Here is a 22,133-nt window from a genome sequence, read left to right as displayed (position 1 = left end):
TATGTTTATAATTCGTTAATAAAATATTCAGTAGATTTAGCAAAAACTGAGTCAGAGTAAAATTCGATGAAGTGTTTAGAATAAAACGTGCAGATTCTCTCCTTAAGTTCGTTTACAGAATACCAATGTTTGCTTCAAAAGCAACACAAACAAAATGCTGGTGGAACACAGCAGGCCAGGCAGCATCGATAGGGGAAGCACCGTCGACGTTTCGGGCCGAGACCATTTTGTGTGTGTTGCTTGAATTTCAAGCATCTGCAGATTTCCTCGTGTTTTTGTTTCAAAAGCTTACTTTTTATTATTGTGATTGCAAAGCAGGGTGGCATGAGTGTTTGACTTAGAGAGTGAGAGAGAGAGAGAGAGAGAGAGAGAGACAGAGAGAGAGACAGAGAGGGAAAGAGAGAGAAAGGGAGAGAGGGCGGGAGGGAAAGAGAGAGAAAGGAAGTGGCGGGGAGTGCGTGAGACGGAGAGTGAGAGAGAGAGGGAAAGCGAGACAGAGAGCGAAAGGGGTTGTGAGACAGAGAGAGACAGACAGAGAAGGAAGGAGAGAGAGAGAGTGAGAAAGAGAGTGAGAAAGAAAGAAAGAGAGAGACAGACAGAGAAGGAAGGGGAGAGAGAGAGAACGCGAGAGAGCAAGCATTATTATTCTTTGCACTCGGTCTTTCTGTTCCTTTTCAAGTGCTTAATGGCCAGTTTTCCTATCGTCGTAATAAAGGGATTTTGACCATGAAACATGTGGGGGAGGGTTTCTAAAGCACGAAACCCGTTGCATTGGAGCAGTTCCATTCTTTTGACCAGAATTCCGTGTCCAGTGGTATAAACAACCATCACAAACTGAACTCTTTCTTGGTTCCAGTGAAGAACCATGAGTTCATCTGTGTCTTGACATGCCTTTCGCTCTGCCCGGAGCTTTGCAGTACCGGATGAAAGCATATACTTTCAGAATCAAAATCAGGTTTATTATCACCGGCATGTGTCGTGAAACTTGTTAACAGCAGCGGTTCAATGCAATACATCACATAGAAAAAGTATATAAATAAGTAAACCAATTACATTGGACGGATAGTGAATTTTAAGAAAATCGTGCAAAACAGAAGTATATATCTTAAAAACGTGAGATAGTAAGCAGGGGTTCAGTCCATCTGGGAATCGGATGGAAGAAGCTGTTCCTGAATCGCTTAGTGTGTGTCTTCATGCTTCTGCACCCCCTACCTAATGGTAACAGTGAGGAAAGGCATGATCTGGGTAATCGGGGTCCTGAGTAATGGACACTGACACCGCTCCAGGAGGATGTCCTGGGAACTTTATAGGCTATTACCCAAGATGGAGTTGCTTAAATTTACGACTCTCTACAGCTTTTTTCGGCCATGTGCAGTAACAACCCCCAACCCTATATGTCAGACAGTGACACAGCCTGTCAGAATGCTCTCCCATCTGTAGAAGTTTTTGAGTGTTTTTTGTTCACATACCAAATCTCTTCAAACTAAAAATGAAGTATAGACGCTGTCTTGCCTTCTTTATAACTGTTGGGACCAGGTTAGGTCCTCAGAGATCCAGACACGCAGGAACTTGAAACTACTCCTCTCTTCCACTTCTGATCCCTCTGTGAGGATCGGTACCTGATCCTTTGTCTCGCCGTTCCTGAAGTCCACAATCAGCTCTTTCGTCTTACTGACGTTGAGTGCCAGGTTGTTGCTGAGACGTCACTCCACTAGTTGGTATATCTTGTTCCTGTGCTCCCTCTCGTCTCCATCTCATATTCGACCAATAATGGTGGTATCATCAGTAAATTTATAGATGGTACATGAGCCATGTCTAACCACACAGTCATGTGTACAGAGAGTAGAGCAGTGGGCTAAGCACACATCCCTGAGGTGCACCAAAGTTGATCGTCAGCGTGGAGGAGATATTTTGACCAATCCGCACAGATTTTCGTCCTCCATTCAGGAAGTCGAGCATCCAATTGCAGACGAAGGCACAGAGGGCCAGGTTCTGTAACTTCTTAATCAGGATTGCGGAATGAAGGTGTGAATTGTGAGCTATTGTCACCAAACAGCATCCTGCACAGGTGTTTGTATTGTCCAGGTGGTCTAAAGCCGTATGAAGAGCCATTAAGATTGCATCTGTCGTTGACCTGTTGTGGCGATAGGCAAATTGCAGTGGGTCCAGATACTTGCTGAGGCAGGAGTTTTCCCTAGTCATGAGCAAACTCTCAAAGCATTTCATCACTGTCGATGTGAGTGCTACCGGGCGATAGTCATTAAGGCAGCTCACATTATTCTTCTTAGGCACTGGTATATTTGTTGTTGTTTTTTGAACCAGTGGGAAATTCCGCCCGTAGCAGTGAGAGGCTGAAAATGTCCTTGAATACTCCCACCAGTTGGTTGACACAGATTTTCACAGCCTTACCAGGAATCCCATCGAACCTATCGCCTTGCGAGGTTTCACTGTCTTTAAAGACAACCTAACATCGGCCTCTGAGACAGAGATCAGAGCGTCACTGCGTGCAGCAGGGATCTTCACAGCTGTAGTTATATTCTCCCGTTCAAAGCGCGCAGAGAAGGCGTTGGGTATATTTGGCAGTGAAATGTCGCTGCCATTCATACTTCCGGGTTTCGCTTTGTAGGAAGTCATGTCTTGCAAACCCTGACAGAGTTGTCGTACATCCGATGACGCCTCCAACCTCGTTCGAAATTGCCGCTTCGCCCTCCGCAAATCATACCTGGTTTTCTGGTACAGACCCATTTCGCCAGATTTTAATGCCACAGATCTAGACTTCAGCAGACGACGAACCCTCTGGTTCATCCACCTTTGGTTTGGGAATGTACAGTAAATATTTGTAGGCACACAGTCATCCACACAGGATTTAATGAAGTCGGTAACAAATGCACCAGACTCATCCAGGTTGGAAGATGAATCGCTGGATACAGTCCAGCCCACCGATCCAAAGCCGTCCTCTAGGCGCTCCTGCGCTTCCCTGGACCAAACGTTCTTGGTCCTCACTGCGGGTGCTGCGGTCTTCAGTCTCGGCCTAGACTCAGGGAGCAGAAGTACAGCCAGGTGATGAGACTTCCCGAAGTGAGGGAGTGGAACCGCACGGTAGATGGTGGTGTCAGAGTGGTCCATGTGTGGTTTCCTCTGGTACTGCAAGCGATCTGTTGATGGTAATTGCTTGGTGATTTTTTTTCTGGCTGGCCTGGTTAACATCACCCAAATCGCTGGTGAAGGCGTTAGGGGGCGCTGTTTCGTGCATGTTGATCCCATTGCTCCTTCCTTATGCCACCGAAAGTAGGGTTCACACCTATGATGTTTTTGACTGAAATGTCTGTTCTCTCTCTTCTCTCTAACAACCTGGAAACCAGTGGAGTGACGGTCATTGGTCACGAACGAATTCCCCACTGACATAGGAGCGACGTGAAACGACTCGTCCCCTCACAAGTGATCGAGTGTAACGGTCTGACTTTCAGTATCATCTTCATTTCACTTCTCAAAGCGGTCCCGGAGTCACATAACACATTTGACCCGATCTACATTGGCGACACTTCGGCAGTCTCGGGCAATATTTGGGAGGAATTCTTCAAGTATTACTACTACTTCTATTATTATTTATTATTATTGCTATTATAGCGATTATTATTCGTATACCTATCTCCGAATTCCACACGTATTCTCACCTCTACTTCCTGCTCACGACTGGGTGTCCTGGTGTGCTATCCCAGGCATTATGGATTGCCCTATCCGCAATACTGGATCGCTCGTCATGTTATTGTAGGCCTCTGGCTCTAAAACAGGACGCGGATTGTATTTATAGTAATGTATGGCACCTTTTATGCGTTTGCCACTTAAAGCAACTCTTTGGTGAATGATGTTTGCCACGTGATCGTGTCCGTGTCAGTAACCAGATGAGAAGCTCCCGCACGGGAGGCTGGTCACGAAGGTTCAGTCGCTCGGCATTCACGATGAGGTAGTAACCGTGCCCATGGTCTGCTCTTATCATATTATGGTATTGTTTTGCACTGTTGTAACTGTATGTTATAATTATGTGGTTTTTTTGTCAGTTAGCCTTGGTCTGTCTTGTGTTTATGTGATATCTTACTGGAGGAACATTGAATTTCCCCACGGGGATGAATAAAGTATCTATCTATCTATCTATCTATCTATCTAAATGGGATCAGACATCGGCTTTGTAGTGGAAGCCAGAGAGTGGAGGGAGATTGTTGCATCTCTGACTGGAGGCCTGTGACTCCTACAGTGCCGCAGGGAGCAGTGCCGGGTACGTTTTTGTTTCTCGTCTATATCAACCATCTGAATGATAATGTGGTTTACTGGAAATCTGCAGATGACAACCTGATTGGAGGTGTAGTGGATAGCGAGGAAGGCTGTAATGACTTACAGCGGGATCCGCACCAGCTGGAGAAATGAGCTGAACATAGCTGAAGGAATTTAACGCAGACAATTGCGAGGTGTTGCTCTTCGGTAGAACTAACCAGGGGAGGTTGAACGGTCGGGCACTGAGGAGTGCGGTAGAACAAAGGGAGCTGGGAATACATGTCCATAACTTGTTGAAAGTGGCGTCACCAGTAGATAGGGTCGTAAAGAAAGCTTTGGGCACAACTAGTCTTCATGTATCAAAGAGTTAAGTACAGGAGATGGGATGTCGCGCTGAAGTAGTGTGATACATTTTTGAGGAAATTGACAAGGATGTTGCCGGGTCTGGAGTTCATTCTGTTCCATTGATTAACAGTTTCTTCTGTCGTGATACTTCCTTCATTTTACATATTTACACCACACGCTGCATCCGCAAAGGAAACAGCATTATGAAGGACCCCACGCACCCGTCATACAATCTCTTCTCCCTCCTGCCGTCTGGGAAAAGTCTCCGAAGCATTCGGGGCCTCACGACCAGACTATGTAACAGTTTCTTCCCCCAAGCTATCAGACTCAATACCCGAAGCCTGGACTGACACCTTGCCCTACTGTTCTGTTTATTATTTATTGTAATGCCAGTACTGTTTTTGGGCACTTAATGCAGTCCAGTATAGGTCTGTAGTCTAGTGTAGCTTTCTCTGTGTTTTTTTTAAATATTACGTAATTCAATCTAGTTTTTTGTACTGTGTCATGTAAACCATGGTCCTGAAAAACGTTGTACCTGCAGTTATGGTCGAAATGGCAATAAAGTTTGACTTGAACTGACTTGATTTTCATCCTTCTGCTTTCATTTCATTTCAGTTTCGTGTACTTCATATCAGAATAGTTTGATTCCCGCATTTGTCTGCCTGTCTGACTGTCCCTCTCTTTTTTCTCACTGCCTCTGAATCTTTCTGTATAACAACCACCCTTCTCTCTCCTCGCACTTCCTGCCGTGGGAGATTCTGGGTTTTGGGATGGAGAGAAAGGGACTGCGGCATCAGGAAGAAAGAGAGAGAGAGAGAGAGAGAGAGAGAGAGAGAGAGAGAGAGAGAGAGAGAGAGAGAGAGAGAGAGAGAGAGAGAGAGAGAGAGAGAGAGAGAGAGAGAGAGAGAGAGAGAGAGAGAGAGAGAGAGAGAGAGAGAGAGAGAGAGAGAGTCTGGAGCGGGTCGGAGAGTCTGAGGCAGACAGAGGAGGGTGAAGAGAGTGGGGAAGGACCCTGGAGGAAGAAAACCCTGTCTGATTACCATCAGCAGATATGTTTCATTGATTCTATGATGGTTATGATGTTATGTTGTTTTGTGTATGTTCGGCTCAGTTTTGTGGGCCGAAGGGCCTGTATTGTGCTATATTTCTGTGTTCTATGTTTCTAAACTGAATCTCAGAGCTGTTTCTGGTGACATAGATGTGCTTTCATAATAAATTTGTTTTTAACTTTGACGGGGAGAATTGGAGAGAGGGAGTCTGGGAGAGAAAGAATCTGGGAAGGCGGAGAGAGAACGACTAGGGAGGGAGGATAGTGAGACGGTGAGAAAGGCCATTGAGGGAGCGGGAGAGACCAGGTTGGGAGATAGACCAGGAGGAGAGAGAGATAAGTCGTAGATGAGAGAGCAGCCGGGGTGCGGGAGAGATTTGGAATGAGGCCAGGAAAAAAGAGATGGGGCGAAGTGGCGTGGGGGAGGGTAGAGAGACTGGGGGCCTAGACAGTGTAGGAAGATGGTAGGAAGAGAAGGGTGGGAGCAAGTGAGCAGGAGGGGATAAAGAGTGATGGGGACGGGGTAGAAAGGAAATAAAGGGCAGTGAGGGGGTGGAAGGAGGAGGATAGGGTGGGGAGAGAGTTGGGGGAATAGATGGGGAGAGAATAGGGAACAGAGGAAGAGAGAAAGGAATGTGGGAGAGGGAGGCTGAGGGGGTGGGGAATGGAAGACGGTAGAGTGATAATGATTTTATTCATCTCGTCTTGTCTCCCCACATTTTCTTCTCCCCTCTCCTCCTCAATCTGATCCCTTCCTCTCATACCCCATCCGCAGAGAATAGTGGTGATCCACGCTCACCAGCCCGCAGCACCGGTCCTCGCCTCCATCTCCAGCGAGCCAGCGCCCACTCCTGCCTTAGACGGGCCTCAGTGACGACACGTTCCCCAGTCTACGAGACAGTCTGAAGGATTCGGGCCGAACCACCTGAGGACGGGTTGAAAAATTATCGAAGCGGGACTTTGGAGACGCTGGTGGTGGGGACAGGGGTTATCGGTTCCAGCCTCTTCCTCCTCATGGTGCCCCACAGTTACAGCTCCCTTGTAATGGGTCGCCCTCTCCCATCTTCGCCATCCCGCCACTCCTGAAACACTCCGCTCTCTATTCCCTCGCTCTCCCCTCTATTACCGTTCATCTCACCCTAGCTGACGGCCATTTTGTGATGGTTACCATTGGCAACCGTTCTCCCAGCATCGTAGAATGGGTCACACACTTTTCCACATCTTCCACTCACTTCTTTCCCTGTTTATTCAAGCTCAACTGCCCATCCTTCCTCGCCTTTCCCTCGGTACCCGCTGTCACATCTCTCCATTTAACCTTCTGCAGACAGCCATTTTGTGACAGGGTGAGACCGTCCCTCCCTGTCCTAGCTCTTCCCCTCCCTCCCCGTCCCATCACTCCAGCTCCCCTCCTGTCGTCTCACTCCTCGCCCCGTCTGGATCTTCTCCATGTCGGCCATCAGTTTGTGACAGGAACATTCGCCCCTCGCTTTACCGTCCCCTATTGAGTCAGTGGACTTCGCCACGCTCACCGTCTCATCAGTCCACTCCTCGTCCCGTCACTCCTCTTCCTCCCAAACCCCTTACCCCTCCTCCCCAAAACCCACATGTACATGTGTATGTGTGAATATCTGAGATATATACATTAGTTTATTCAATGACAACATCATTAGAATTAAAACATATACACAATACCCAGGACTGTTCGAAACACAAATTAAAATATTGTTATAACATTAACCAAGGATTCGCCCATTTTAAATCAGCGCGTCGCTCCCTCTCTTGGGCTCACTTCTATCAAAGCCCTCAGTTCCTCCCCAGCCGGCATTTCAAGTGAAGCGTCGGCCATGTGAGGTCAAGGTGTCCTTCACTCCTTCTCTGCCGCTCACTTTAACAGAGGCGTTGCTCCGTCCTTGGTCCCGTTTCAACCCGGCCGAACGGGGTCTCCTTCAGTCACCACATCTCTCCCTTTTCCTCGACAGAATTAACCATGGTGGCGGTCATTTTCAATCGACCATTCACGCCCTCCCTACACGGCGCTCACTTTAAACAAGGTATCACTAACCCTAAACTGCCTCGTCAGACAGCTGAAGCGAAGCAATGTCCATTTCATATCAGAGCGTCACTTTCTCACATTAGATCATTTTACATCGACCCATTGCTCCCCCTCTCTTCTCAATGTGCAACTGTCTCCATTTCGGCCATTTTACCCGGTGCGTCTCTTCCTCCCTGTTGGCCATTTGAAGTCTGTCCATCACTCTCTCCCTGTCGGCCATTGTAACAAAGAAATCAGGGACTATTTCAGGTCGGGCCGCCACTCCCTCCGACTTGTCACTTTCTGGGGTCCATTTTCTCACTGTGCATCCTTCCCTCCCTGGAGACCGTTTTCAATTCGCACGTCTCTCGCCTGGTGGCAATGTTATGTTGGTGCGTCACTCTGTCCCGGTAGTAATTTTATTTTCTGGTTTTAATCCAGAATCCTACTTTTAGTCACCAGGTAACTCCCTCACCCCATGATAATTTTCACTCAGTGCGTCATCCCCACCCTGTCGGTCATTTTAACTCTGCCTGTCACTCCCACTGTCTGGTCGGTATATCACTCCCTCCCTGTCGGCCATGAGAAACAAGGTGACCACGGCCATCTTAATTCCGCCCATCGCCCCCTCCCTGGCGCCCATTGTCACTCAGTCCATCACTTTCCCCCTGGAGACCATTTTCAGTCAACCTTTCACTCCCTCCTCAGTGACCATTCTAAATCCTTCTGTCGCCATCACTATTCACCATTTTCAATCAGGAGCCCCTCGCAGGACAGACACTCTCGACCACCCTACACACGATTGCGCAGACTGTTTATCACAATTAATAAATATATCCCAAACGATATAGACCGATCCGATTTCCTCATCTCCGGACCCTGTGCGTTATCACTCCGCGTGTCGTAGAGAGAGGAGACACCAGGAAACGTGTGTGGTAATATTCCCGGTGTCGATACAGAGACCCGACACCGTGCGCGGTAAAACTCTCGGTGTGGAGAATGAGATCGGGAACCGTGCCTGGCAAAGTTTCCAGTTTGGGATATGGAGACGGGCAACCGTGCCCTGTATAACTTCCTGTGTGTTATGTGGACACCGGGAACCAGGCGTAATGAATCACCCCGTGTTGGGACACTGAAACCATAAACCTCTCTCTCACGCACCCCACCCCATTTGCAGGAAGACCTGCTGAAGGTCCTTCCTTTCGATCGTATCCACCGTCTCCGCCAGAAGTGAGAACCGCGTCAGTGTTACAAAGTCGTCAACATCCTCACGACCCTCGACTTTCCTTGTAACTAATAAACCATCGGCGTTCTCGTCAAATTCCCTAAACGCAGCCCTGAGTTCTGTCAAACACGGAATTCAGGAGTGCCCGGCAATTTCCAGGTTCACAGAACTGGAAGGGGTGTCATTGGGAGGCAGATGGTGGCAGTGAATAGGAAGGGGTGGGGCCCAGTTGAAATGTTCGGACGATGGAAACGAATGGGTAGGGGTGCGTCCCGTTAGGAATGCGGATGGTTTGAGTGAATGGGAAGGGGTGTGTGCGGAGGGAGATTTACTCTGTGTCTGACCCTGGAATTATGTGATGGGATGGTATGGAGGGAGATTCACTCTGTGTCTTACCCTGGAATTGTGTGATGGGACGGTGTGGAGGGAGATTCACTCTGTGTCTGACCCCGGAATTGTGTGATGGGACGGTGTGGAGGGAGATTCACTCCGTGTCTGACCCTGGAATTGTGTGATGGGACGGTGTGGAGGGAGATTCACTCTGTGTCTGACCCCGGTATTTCATCCCCAGTCCCTCTCGTACTACGGATTTTAGTGGTGTCACGTCTGATATTACAGTCGATTTTAACTGTCTCCCGGGGGGGGGGGGGGGCGAGAGCGTGTCAGTTAGCCAGGAAGGGGCTTTGGTGGAGATGAGATCCTGGGCATCCGACCTCCCTCAGCCCGGAGCTGAGACGCTACTGTGTCAGTGTGAGGAGCTGCGACCCACTGTTGCAGTGCACAGGGTGCGGGGGGCAGCAGAAACCTCAAATAAAACTCGAGTCCGGCACCAGGACAGGAAGTTACAGCGGTTTATTGATTTCATCATGACAAATGTAAATTAAACAATGTGTGAGCTGCTGACGTGCGGGAATAAATAAGTTGCTCCCGACTCACTCACAGTCACACACAATTAACTGACCGGCGACAACGAGTGACCGGTTGAATAATCAGTCCCGTTTCTCACCGTCACGCTGCATCGGGGAACCGATGATAATAAAATCACACTTTAGGGCTGTATTCGAGATTGCTGCAGATCCAGGGTAACTGCCGAGGTATTTGTCAATTTGACATCATTATTTCTGCCAGACTGTGAATTCATCGTCCTCAGCAAAGGGAGTAAAGGGATTCTTTCCAGGGATAATCCCACCCCGGGACACCGGTGTCCCGGACTGAGTCCCGGACCACGGGCTCTTCCTGTCTGTGTAATTTCCCGGGGTCTCACGTGGGGGAGTCTCGAATCCGCACATCCGGCGGAAGCTGCGCCGCCGAACAGCAGGCGGAAATACGTCAATGCGGGATGGCTTCCGATGTCACTGAGCTGGAGACTGGAGACGGTTCCGTTAAAACCGTTGGGAATTACCCCCGGCGCGCGGCCATTACAGGTAAAGGCGGGAGTTAAAGGGGAGAGGGAGTTAAAGGAGAGTGCGGGGAATCGGCCAAAATGTCCCCATCCCGCGGGCGCGGATGTTCAGAGTCCACTCTCAGTCCGGGTCTGGATTCCTGCAGAGATCTCAGTTCCGTCTCCCCGGTCCGACTGAACCGATTCTCCCCCAGCCTGAAACAGATGTAAGAATAAAGATGAAATAAACATTTTGCACAACAGTGTCAGTAACAGGGGACTGGGGTTAATGTTTCAACAACACTCACAGACAAATATCACCAGAAAACCCGCGGATCCGCTGATATTTTATCACTTTGAACATTAACACAAACACTCACCAGATCCGCTCCAGTCTCGGGTGGGTCAGTATAAGGCGGCGGAGAGCGGGGACAGATCGGTCTGTCAGCGAGTTGAATACCAGGTCCAGCTCCATCAATGATGGGTTTGTACTGAGAGCGGAGACGAGATCCTCGGCACCAGAATCTGTGAGACCGACACACCACAGCCTGGAGATGAGAGAGAGAGTGAGAGTGAAGGACACAGAGAGACAGGAGACGGTACAAATCCCCAGTGTTTATCAGTAACACAAATATTGATTACATTAATGTTCAGTGTCAGACACCCAGTGACTGTAAACACAATCTCCCACAGTCTGGTACTTACCGCAGTGTCTGTATTTTACACTCCAGGTTCCTCAGAGCCGCAGACACCAGTTTCACTCCTGAATCTCCCAGTTCATTATGACTCAGGTCCAGCTCTGTCACTGATGGGTTTGTACTGAGAGCGGAGGCGAGATCCTCGGCACCAGAATCTGTGAGACCGACTTCCCACAGCCTGGAGATGAGAGAGAGTGAGGGTGAAGGACACAGAGAGACAGGAGACGGTACAAATCCCCAGTGTTTATCAGTAACACAATTACTGATCACATTGATGTTCAGTGTCTGACACCAAGTGACTGTAAACACAATCTCCCACAGTCTGGTACTTACCCCAGTTTCTGTATTTTACACTGCGGGTTCCTCAGAGACTCAGACACCAGTTTCACTCCTGAATCTCCCAGTTTATTATAACAGAGTCTAAACACAAACAAACAAATTGATGAACAAAGTGAATCAAACCGTAGGTTTGTGGGAATTTCTCTCACTCGGATATTTCAGGAAACATTAAACCCTTCAGTAAATCACTGACCGGAGTTCCCATCACTGTCAATGTCCCTCAATGACCAGCTCCAGGGTTTTATTCGAATGTCAGTAATTTAGTCAGTCAATGTGACCCTGTAAACTCCACATATTCTGTCCCATTCCCGATGGAGAGAAAAGTGTTCCTGACCGAAATGCAGAAATGTCAATGCAACACAGTGAAATAGACCCACCCGAGCTAAAGGGATGGGGAGAAGAGATCCCACAGCAGGAATGTATGGGGAAGAGAGATCCCACAGGATGAAGGGGGATGGGGAAGAGGGATCATACAGGACGACGGTGGATGGGGAAACGAGACCTTACAGGATGAAGCGGGATGGGGAACAGAGATCCCACAGGATGTGGGGACATGGAACACAAGATCCAAAGGAGGAAGGGGGTGGGAAGGAGAGATCCCCCAGGAAGAAAGGGGGTGGGGAAAACAAATCCCACAGGTGGAACGAGAATGTGGAAAGGAGATCCGACAGGAAGAGGAGAGTCGGGGAAGGAATTCATACAGGAGGAAGGGAGATAGGGAAGAGAGATCCCACAAGAGGAAAGTGTATGGGGAAGGAAATCCCACAGGATGAAGGGGGATGAGAAAGAGTGATCCAATAGCAGTAATTTGATGGGGAAGAGAGATCCCACAGCAGGAAGCGGGATGGGGAAGAGACATGCCACAGGAGGATCGAGAACGGTGAAGAGAGATCAGACAGGAGGTTGGGGGATCAGTAGGAGAGAAACCACAGGAGGAAGGGGGATGGACGACCGATCCCAAATAAGGACGGAGGATGGGGCAGATATCCCACCGGAGGAAGGGAGATGGGGAAGAGAGATCCCACAGGAAGTGGGGTAATGGGAACAGAGACCGCACTGGAGGAACGTGGATGGGGATGAGATTCCACGGAACAAAAGGGGAGGAGATAAATCCCTTAAGAGGAAGGGGATGTGGAAGAGGGATCCGATAGGAAGAGGAGGGACCGGGAAGAGAGATCATACAGGAGGATGGGGAGTGAGTATGCGAGATACCTCAGGAGGAATGGGTTTGGGAAAGAGAGGCCCCAGAGGAAGAAGGGACATGGAGCAGAGGACACACAAGAGGAAGGGAGATGGGGAAGAGAGATCCCACAGGAGGAATGCGGATGGGGAAGAGAGATCCCACAGGAGGAAGAGGGGTGGAGGAGAGACCCCACAAGAGGGTGTCGGATGGGGAAGAGATATCCCACTGGAGGAAGGGGGATGGGGAAGAGACACACCACCGGAAGTCAGGGGATGCGAACACTGGCCGCATAGCAGGAAGGGAGATGGGGCAGAGATCAAACCGGAGGAAGGGGGTTTATGGAAGAGAGATCCCACAGGAGGAAGGGGGATGGGGAAGAGAGATCCCACAGGATGAAGGGAGATGAGTAATGCAGATGCCACAGGTAGAGGGGAATGGGAACAGAAGCCCAATAGCAGGAAGGGGATGGTGAAGAGAAAGCCCACAGGAGGAGGTCAGATGGACTGGCTATCCAAAATCAGGAATGGGGATGTAGAAGGGAGATCACACAAGAAGCGTGAAAGGCCCAACTGCAGGAAGTGGGATGGTGAAGATAGATCCCACAGGAGGAAAAGGGATGGGAAAGAGAGATCGCACAGGTGGAAGGAGCGTGTGGAATAGAGATCCGACAGAAATAGGATGAACGGGGAAAAGAAATCATAGAGAAGGATTAGTGTGCAAACTTAAAGCAAACGGTATTGGGGGTATGGTATTGATGTGGATAGAGAATTGGTTGGCAGACAGGAAGCAAAGAGTGGGAGTAAGCGGGACCTTTTCAGAATGGCAGGCAGTGACTAGTGGGGTACCGCAAGGCTCAGTGCTAGGACCCCAGTTGTTTACAATATATATTAATGATTTAGACGAGGGGATTAAATGCAGCATCTCAAAGTTTGCGGATGACACGAAGCTGGGCGGCGGTGTTAGCTGTGAGGAGGGTGCTAAGAGGATGCAGGGTGACTTGGACAGTTTAGGTGAGTGGGTAAATTCATGGCAGATGCAATTTAATGTGGGTAAATGTGAGGTTATCCACTTTGGTTGCAAGAACAGGAAAACAGATTATTATCTGAATGGCCAATTAGGAAAAGGGGAGGTACAATGAGACCTGGGTGTCATTGTACACCAGTCATTGAAGGTGGGCATGCAGGAACAGTAGGCGGTGAAAAAGGCAAATGGTATGTTGGCATTCATCGCAAAAGGATTTGAGTACAGGAGTAGGGAGGTTCTACTGCCGTTGTACAAGGCCTTGGTGAAACCGCACCTAGAGTATTGTGTGCAGTTTTGTTCCCCTAATCTGAGGAAAGACATTCTTGCCACAGAGGGAGTACAAAAAAGGTTCACCAGATTGATTCCTGGGATGGCAGGACTTTCACATGAAGAAAGACTGGATCGGCCAGGCTTTTACTCACTGGAATTTGGAAGACTGAGGGAGGATCTTATTGAAACGTATAAAATTCTAAAGGGATTGGACAGGATAGATGCAGGAAGATTGATTCCGATGTTGGGGAAGTCCAGAGCGAGGGGTCACAGTTTAGAGATAAAGGGGAGGCCTTTTAGAACCGAGATCAGGAAAAACTTCTTCACACAGAGAGTGGTGAATCTGTGGAATTCTCTGCCACAGGAAACAGCTGAGGCCGGTTCATTGGCTATATTTAAGAGAACGTTTGTTATGGCCCTTGTTGCTAAAGGGATCAGGGGGTATGGAGAGAAAACATGTACAGGGTTATGAGTTGGATGATCAGCCATGATCATACTGAATGGCGGTGCAGGCTCGAAGGACCGAATGACCTACTCCTGCACCTATTTGTTATGTTTCTATGTTTCTAAGAGGTGAATGGGAACAAAGGCCCAAAAGCAGGAAGGTGGATGGTGAAAAGAGAGCCCTCAGGAGGAGGTCGGATGGAAGAACGATCAAAAGCAGGAAGGGGGATGTGGAAGGGAGATCCCATAAGAAGAGTTGGACATGGGGAAAAGAGATCCCACAGGAAGTGGGGTGATGGGAACAGAGGCCCAATAGGAGGAAGGGGGATGGGGAATAGAGATCCCACAGGACTAAAGAGGATGGAAAAGAGAGATCCCACAGGAGAAAGGAGCGTGGGGTAGAGAGATCCGACAGTATGAGGAGGAAGAGAGATCATATAGGAGGATGGTTGGTGAGTAGGAAAGATACCTCAGGAGGTATGGGAGGGGAAAGAATGATCCCGTATCAAGAGGGGAGATGGAACAGAGGACCGAACAGGAGGAAGGGGGATGGGAAGGGAGAGCCCACAGGAGGAAGTCGGATGGACGAGTGGTCCCAACGAAGGAAAGTGGATGGGGAAGGTATATTCCATTAGAGCAATGGGTATGGGGAAGAGAGATCCCACAGGACAAAGGGAGATAGGGAAGAGGGATTCCACAGGTGGAAGGGGGATGGGGAAGAGATATCCCACAAGAAGAGGTCGGATGGACTAGCGATCCAAAAGCAGGAAGGGGAATGTGGAAGGGAGATTCCACAAGAAGAGTAGGGGATGGGAACAGAAGCCCTGCAGGAGGATGGGAGATGAGGAATGGAGATCCCACAGGAGGAAGGTGATGGGGAAGAGAAATCCCACAGGAAGATGGGAGGTGGGGAAGACAGATCCCAGAGGAGGAAGGTGAATGGGGAAGGGTAATCCCACAGAAGGAAGGGGGATGGGGAAGAGAGATCCCACAGGAGGCTCGGAGCATTGTGAAGAGAGATTAGACAGGAGGATGGGGAATGGGAAGGGAGAGCACACAGGAGGAAGTCGGATGGACGAGTGGTCCCAAAGAAGGAAGGTGGATGGGGAAGGTATATTCCATTAGAGCAATGGGTATGGGGAAGAGAGATCCCACAGGACAAAGGGAGATAGGGAAGAGGGATTCCACAGGTGGAAGGGGGATGGGGAAGAGAGTTCCGACAGGAGGAAGGGGGATGGGGAAGAGAAATCCCACAGGAAGATGGGGGATGGGGAAGACAGATCCCAGAGGAGGAAGGTGAATGGGGAAGGGCAATCCCACAGAGGAAGGGGGATGGGGAAGAGAGATCCCACAGGAGGCTCGGAGCATTGTGAAGAGAGATTAGACAGGAGGATGGGGGATCAGTAGGAGAGATCACACAGAAGGAAGGGGAATGGGGAAGTGAGACCCCACGGGAAGTGGGGGGATGGGAACAGAGGCCGCATAGCTGGAAGGACGATGGGGCAGTAATCCCACGGGCCTAAGGTGGTGGGGAAGAGAGATCCTATAGGAGGAAGGTAAATAGCGAAGACAGATCCGACAGGAGGAAGGGGGATGGGGAAGATAGATCCCACAGGAGGAAGTCGGATGGACTAGCGATCCAAAAACAGGAAGGGGGATGTGGAAGGGAGATTCCACAAGAAGAGTGGGGGATGGGAAAAGACATCTCACAGGAGGACGGGGGATGGGGAAGAGAGATCCCACTGGAGGAAGGGGATGGCGAAGAGAGATCCCACAGAAGGAAAGTAAATGGGGAACAGGGATTCCACAGGAGGAAGGAGTATGGGGAAGAGAGATCCCACAGCAAGATGGGGGAATGGGGATGAGAAATCCCACCGGAGGAAGGGGTTTGGGATCAGGAGCCCCATTTGAGGAAATGGGATTGGGAGGAGATATCCGACAGTAAGAGGAGGGACAGTGAGGAGAGATCATACAGGAGGACGGGGGATGAGTAGGATACAAACCTCAGGAGTTATGGGGATGGGAAAGAGTTATCCGACATCAAGAGGGGACATTGAACAGAGGACCCACAGGAGGAAGGGGAATGGCACGAGAGATCCCAAAGGAGGAAAGTGGATGGGGAATGGATATCCCATTAGAGGGAGCAGTATTTGGGAAGTGCGATCCCACCGGAGGAAAGGGGATGGGGAAGAGAGATCCCACAGGAGGAAGGGGGATGGGGAATGGATATCCCATTAGAGGGAGCAGTATTTGGGAAGTGCGATCCCACCGGAGGAAAGGGGATGGGGAAGAGAGATCCCACAGGAGGAAGGGGGATGGGGAATGGATATCCCATTAGAGGGAGCAGTATTTGGGAAGTGCGATCCCACCGGAGGAAAGGGGATGGGGAAGAGAAATCCACAGAAGGAAAGGGGTTGGGGAAAAGAGATCCCACCGGAATAAGGGGGATGGGGAAGAGAAATCCCACAGGAGGAAGTCGGATGGACGAGTGATCCCAAAGGAGGAATGTGAATGGAGAAGACAGATCCCACTGAAGGATGGTGAATGAGGAAGGGTAATCCCACAGGACAGTGGGGATGGGGAAAATAGTTCCAACTGCAGGAATTTGATGGGGAGGAGAGAGCTCACAGCCGGAAGGGGGATGGAGCAGATATACCACGGGCGAAAGTGGGTTGGGGAGGAGAGATCCCATAGGAGGAAGTGGGGTGGGGAAGAGAGATCTCACAGGAGGAAGGAGATGGAGAAGAGAGATCTCACAGAAGGAAAGTAAATGGGGAATAGAGATTCCTCAGGAAAAAGAAGTATGGGGAGGAGAGATCCGATAGGAGGTAGTGAGATGGGTAAGAGAGATCCCACCGGAGGAAGGGGTTTGGAAACAGGAGCCCCACATGAGGAAGGGGATGGGGTGGAGAGATCCCACAAGAGGAAGGGTGTTGACATAGAGAGATCCCACAGGAGCAAAGGGAATGGGAAGGGAGATCCGACAGTAGGAGGAGGGACTGGAAAGAGAGTTCATACAGGAGGATGGTGGATGAGTAGGAGACATTCCTCAGAAGTTATGGGGATGGGAAAGAGAGATCCTACATCAAGAGGGGACATGGAACAGAGGACCCACAGGAGGAAGGGGGATGGGGAGAGCCCACAGGTGAAAGTCGGATGAACGAGAGATCCCAAAGCAGTAAGATGGATGGGTATATTCCATTAGAGTAAGGGGTATGGGGATCCCTTGGGAGGAAAGGGGATGAGGAAGTGAGATACCACAGAAGGAAGGGAGATTGGGAAGAGGTATCCCATAGGAGGGTGATGGTTGGGGAATAGAGATCCCACAGGAGGAATGGGGATGGGAAAGAGAGAGCCGTCAGGAAGAGGGGACATGGAACAGAGGACCCACAGGAGGAAGGGGAACGGGGAGAGCCCACAGGTGGAAGTCGGATGAACGAGAGATCCCAAAGGAGGAAGGCGGATGGGGAAGGGATATCCCATTAGAGGAAGCAGTATGGGGAAGAGCGGTACCACCGCAGGAAAGAGGATGGGGAAGAGAGATCCACAGCAGGAAAGGGGATGGGGAAAAGAGATCTCACCGGAATAAGGGGAATGGGGAATAGAGTTCCCACGGGAGTAAGGGATTTGTGAAAGGAGGAATTTGAATGGGGAAGGGTAATTCCACCGGAGTTGCCAGCGGAGGAAGGGGGATGGGGAGGAGAGTTCCCACAGGCGGAAAGGGATGGGGAAGAAAGATCCCACAGGAGAAAGGGTTGGGAAAGAGAAAACCCACAGCAGGTTGATGTGGAACAGAGATACCACAGGAGAAAGGGAGATGGGGAGAGGGATCCCACCGGAGGAAGGGGGATGGGGAAGAGAAATCCCACAGGAATAAGGGGATGGGGAGGAGAGGTCCCACACGTGGAAGGGGGATGGGGAAGAGAGATCCCACAGGCGGAAGGGGGAAGTGGAAGAGAACCCCTACAGGTGGAAGGAGGATGGGGTAGAGAGATCCCACAGGAGGAAGGGGGATGAGGAGGAGAGATCCCACAGGAGGACGGGTGATGGGGAAGAGTGAGGGCAGATGAAGAAGGGAGATGTGGAAGAGAGATCACACAGGAGGAAGGGGTTGGGGAAGAGAGAACCTACAGCAGGAAATTGATGGGGAAGAGAGATCCCTCAAGAGAAAGGGGAATGGGGAAGAGAGATCCCACAGGAGAAAGGGGGATGGGGAAGAGAGATCCCACAGGAGGACGCTGGATGGGAAAAGAGGCCCCACAGGAGGAAGTGGAATGGTGAATAGTGATCTCACAGGAGGATGGGGTGTGGAGAAGAGAGTTCTCACTGGAGGATGGGGGAGGGGGAAGAGAGATCCCACAGGAAGAAGGAAGATGGGGATGAGACAGATGAAGCGGGTGGGGTAAAGACATCCCACAGGAGGATTAGAAAAGTGTAATAGCGAACCCACAGGAGAAATGGCGATGAGGACTTGATCCCAAAGAATGGAAGAGGGGTTTGGATGAGAAGTCCAACAGGAGGATTCCAACGGTAAACGATAATCCTACAAGACGAGAGGATGCAGAAAATATTTGTACGTGTGTGTTGGGTCTGAACAGAGGCCCAGAGGAGATGCACCCTCACTCGAAGTGAGCAAATTCACACATGGGGAAGGGCAGTGGGAGGACAATCTCACAATGGTATTTCTTTCCTTCTCACTGGGACAGTCTGCTGATGGTCTCTTGTCCCTCACCGGGAAGGGGGTGTGAATCTCTGACCCACCTACTGCAGTCAGTGTCGGTCTGGGTGTCAGTAACAGTGAGAAGGAACATTGTCAATGGACGTGTCACAGGCAGCGAAATACACGGCCATTCCTGTGATTTACTACCATTAAACCAATGGTCGTTGTTCACTGATCTGATGAAGTCTCCAACATCCCTTCACAAGAAAACACAATACCCTCCCGTCCTTGGGGAATTACTGACCAATCCTGGGCATTTGTAACAATTCTTCTTAATCTGATTTACTACAAATTTATCGAAATTCCTTTACATTGAAACACCACAATGGAACAGTTTCACAGTTCAGAGTGAAAGATAAACCAAGTTACCTCAGCTTCTGGCACTTGTGCAGCCCGGGTCCCAGCCGCAGGATTCCTTCACACTGAATGTGGCAGTTCTCTAGGTCGAGGTGTTTTATCGTGTCACAGAATCCGATGACATGAGACAGGACCACGCAGTCAATCGGGGTCAGTGTCATTCCACTGAATGAAAGTGTTTCCACTGATCCCAGTGTTTCCTGAGCCAGCCCATGATTCTGAGACTCAAACAGGTAATGCAATGTGTTCAGGAGGCTCCTTTTACGAGCTTCAGTCCCAGTGTTTCCAATCCGGTGCTTAACCTCCTCCTTCACCCAGTCAATTACCCGGCAGGTTGTTTCACGATGAAATGGACCCAGAAACTCCTCCAGGCCCCGAGCTGACATTGGGTTGGAGAGACCAGCAAGAAAACGGAGAAATACCTCAAATTGCCCATCTGTAATGCTGTAGGCTTCAGTGAGGAATATCAGGATATCCCCTGGATGTGGATTCAGGAATTGTGCGACTGCAGCTACAAACTCTTGGATGGTGAGGTGTGGGAATGTGTACACCATGCTCCAAGCGGAATCCTCTCTCTCTAAAAGCTCCATCAGGAATCCGGACAGGAACTGGGAAGGCTGCAGATCGTACTTGATCAAATCTCCATCTGTAAACACAATCTTCTTCTCGGAAACCCCTCTGAAGGCCATCTGACCAACCCTGAATAACACATCACGGGGGTTCTCAATTTCACGGCCGTGGTTTTTCAGGATGTTGCAAATATAGTAGGAGTACAGTTGGGTGATGGTCTGGGGAACTCGCTGTGGGTCCCTGACTCTTTGTGTGAAGAAGGGGCCTAGTGCCAGTGCGAGGATCAAGCAGTAGGAGGGGTTGTAGCTCATGGTATACAGGATCTCGTTCTTCTTCACGTGTTTAAAAACAGCTGCTGCCACTGTCTGATCTTCAAAATGTCTGATGAAATATTCCTTCCGTCCCTCACCAACAAATCCCAGGATTTCAGCCCAGACACTGATCTTCGCCTTTTTCAATAAATGTAACGCAGTGGGGCGGGTGGTCACCAGCACTGAACACCCGGGGAGCAGCTTGTGCTGGATTAAACTGTACACAATGTCCGACACCTTGCACTTGAATTCAGGATCTGTGCATGTGGAGCGAGGTTCTGCGTCTCCCCGACTGTCAGCAAAATCAATTTTATCATTGAATTCATCCAAACCATCGAATATAAACAGCAATCCCTCTGGGTTCTTCCAGACTTCTCTCAGGATATTCCCAAAGTAAGGATACTGATACAGAATCAGTTCCTTCAGGTTTATTCTGCAGTTAATGGAGTTTAAATCCCGGAATTTGAAACTAAATACAAACTGGAACTGTTGGTATATTTTCTCCGTGGCCCAGTCATAAACAATCTTTTGTACCATTGTGGTTTTCCCGATCCCCGCGACTCCGGTCACTGCTGCTGAATCCCCAGGTTTGGATTTATTCCAGGAAAAGCGGTTCTGGAACAACTGATCAGTCCAGATTTGCTCCAGCTCTCCGCAGAGATGTTTTTCTCTCCATTCCTCGTGGTCTCTGCCTCTTGCCAGCAGCTCATGTTCCACCAGTCTCCGATCTCGAACAGTAGAAATGACCGTGAGCTCAACGTATCGATCAACCAGCTGGAAAACCTTCACCTTCTCCCTCATCAGGATCGTGTTCACTCTCAGTGTTTCAGTTTGTGCCCGCAGAGTCTCCTTGTGTTTCTGTTGAACATCTTCCATGGCAACAGAGAACATAATCAAAATGTTAAATGGCTCAACTGACAAAGAACATTATAACTGCATTTCAACATTCAGTGTTTGAGATTACATGAATTAATTCAATGCTTCCATGGATATTAGGACAGAAAGTAAAATTCTGTTGATAGACAGTGGAATTTGACAGCGATGGATGTCCCAGAAAATGTCCAAACCTCATATTCTGATATTAACTAATCTTCAAGTGAACGTTCCCCTGATATCTTATCGCAATCCTGACTGCTCTTCCGTTACAATAACATTTGACTATATTTAAAACATCATTAGCAGACGATGAACACAAAGGAACTGCAGAGACTGATAGAGCTTGGCACCAGAAGTTTCCCCCATGAGGGGTACAGCGTGAAATCACTGTTTTCCTTCATCTGGATGAGCTGCCAATCACGGCCGACGAGCCCCAATTGCCCGAAATGACTGGTTATCAGGTGGCAGTAACCCGCATTTGTCCTTTCTACTATCGGAAGAAATGCCTCTACCAAGCTTAGTAGCTAAGCCACACGTGAAGGCCAGGAGCTGGACCTGATTGTCACAGGCTGTTTGAGTCGCACGCCACTGGGAGCATTTAATAGGTCGTGGGAGGGTATTCCCGCTACCACGCCTGGGTGTAACAATCTTAAACAACCAAGCAGCTCTATGTTATTGACAACAACAACTTGGCAAATTGTTTTTTTATAGTCACATGTACCAAGATACAATGAAAACGTTTATGCATGCGATCCAAATAAATAATATCATCACGTCGGTGCAATGAGGTCCTACAAGGAAAAACAGAACAGTTCATGGGAACTACTGCACAGGGTCGGCCACTCAGGCACACTCAACGTATGAGAAACAACTTCTTATTCTCTACCATCCAGTTTCTGAATGGACACAGAACCTATCGATACTGACCCACTAATCTTTTTTTTATTTCTATTTCTACACAACTTATTTAATTTAATATTTTATAGAATCACATAGACATGCATAGCTATATATGCTATGTATGGTTTCTTTGGAAATTAGT

The 22,133-nt window shown here is 49.3% G+C and overlaps 2 protein-coding genes across 2 annotated transcripts in view; both read right to left on the bottom strand.

Moving 5' to 3' along the window:
- The window catches only part of LOC140721274 (uncharacterized), a 349,814-nt gene that overhangs the window by 97,499 nt on the left and 230,182 nt on the right, over positions 1–22,133 (bottom strand). The gene's annotated exons all lie outside the window — the stretch shown is intronic.
- Positions 9,757–22,133, bottom strand: part of LOC140721295 (NACHT, LRR and PYD domains-containing protein 3-like) — a 37,942-nt gene continuing 25,565 nt past the window's right edge. The window contains exons 9-13 of the mRNA XM_073036163.1: positions 19,347–21,084; positions 11,332–11,418; positions 11,006–11,176; positions 10,681–10,848; positions 9,757–10,516 (exon numbers count right to left, since the gene is read on the bottom strand). Coding sequence (XP_072892264.1) covers positions 10,357–10,516; positions 10,681–10,848; positions 11,006–11,176; positions 11,332–11,418; positions 19,347–21,084 — 2,324 coding nt within the window. The 3' untranslated portion in view covers positions 9,757–10,356. The remainder of the gene's footprint in view (positions 10,517–10,680; positions 10,849–11,005; positions 11,177–11,331; positions 11,419–19,346; positions 21,085–22,133) is intronic.

Source organism: Hemitrygon akajei, unplaced genomic scaffold, assembly GCF_048418815.1.
Source record: "Hemitrygon akajei unplaced genomic scaffold, sHemAka1.3 Scf000053, whole genome shotgun sequence".
NCBI lineage: Eukaryota > Metazoa > Chordata > Chondrichthyes > Myliobatiformes > Dasyatidae > Hemitrygon > Hemitrygon akajei.
Note: the sequence above shows the minus strand (reverse complement) of the source record. Positions and strands in the feature narration are given on the sequence as shown.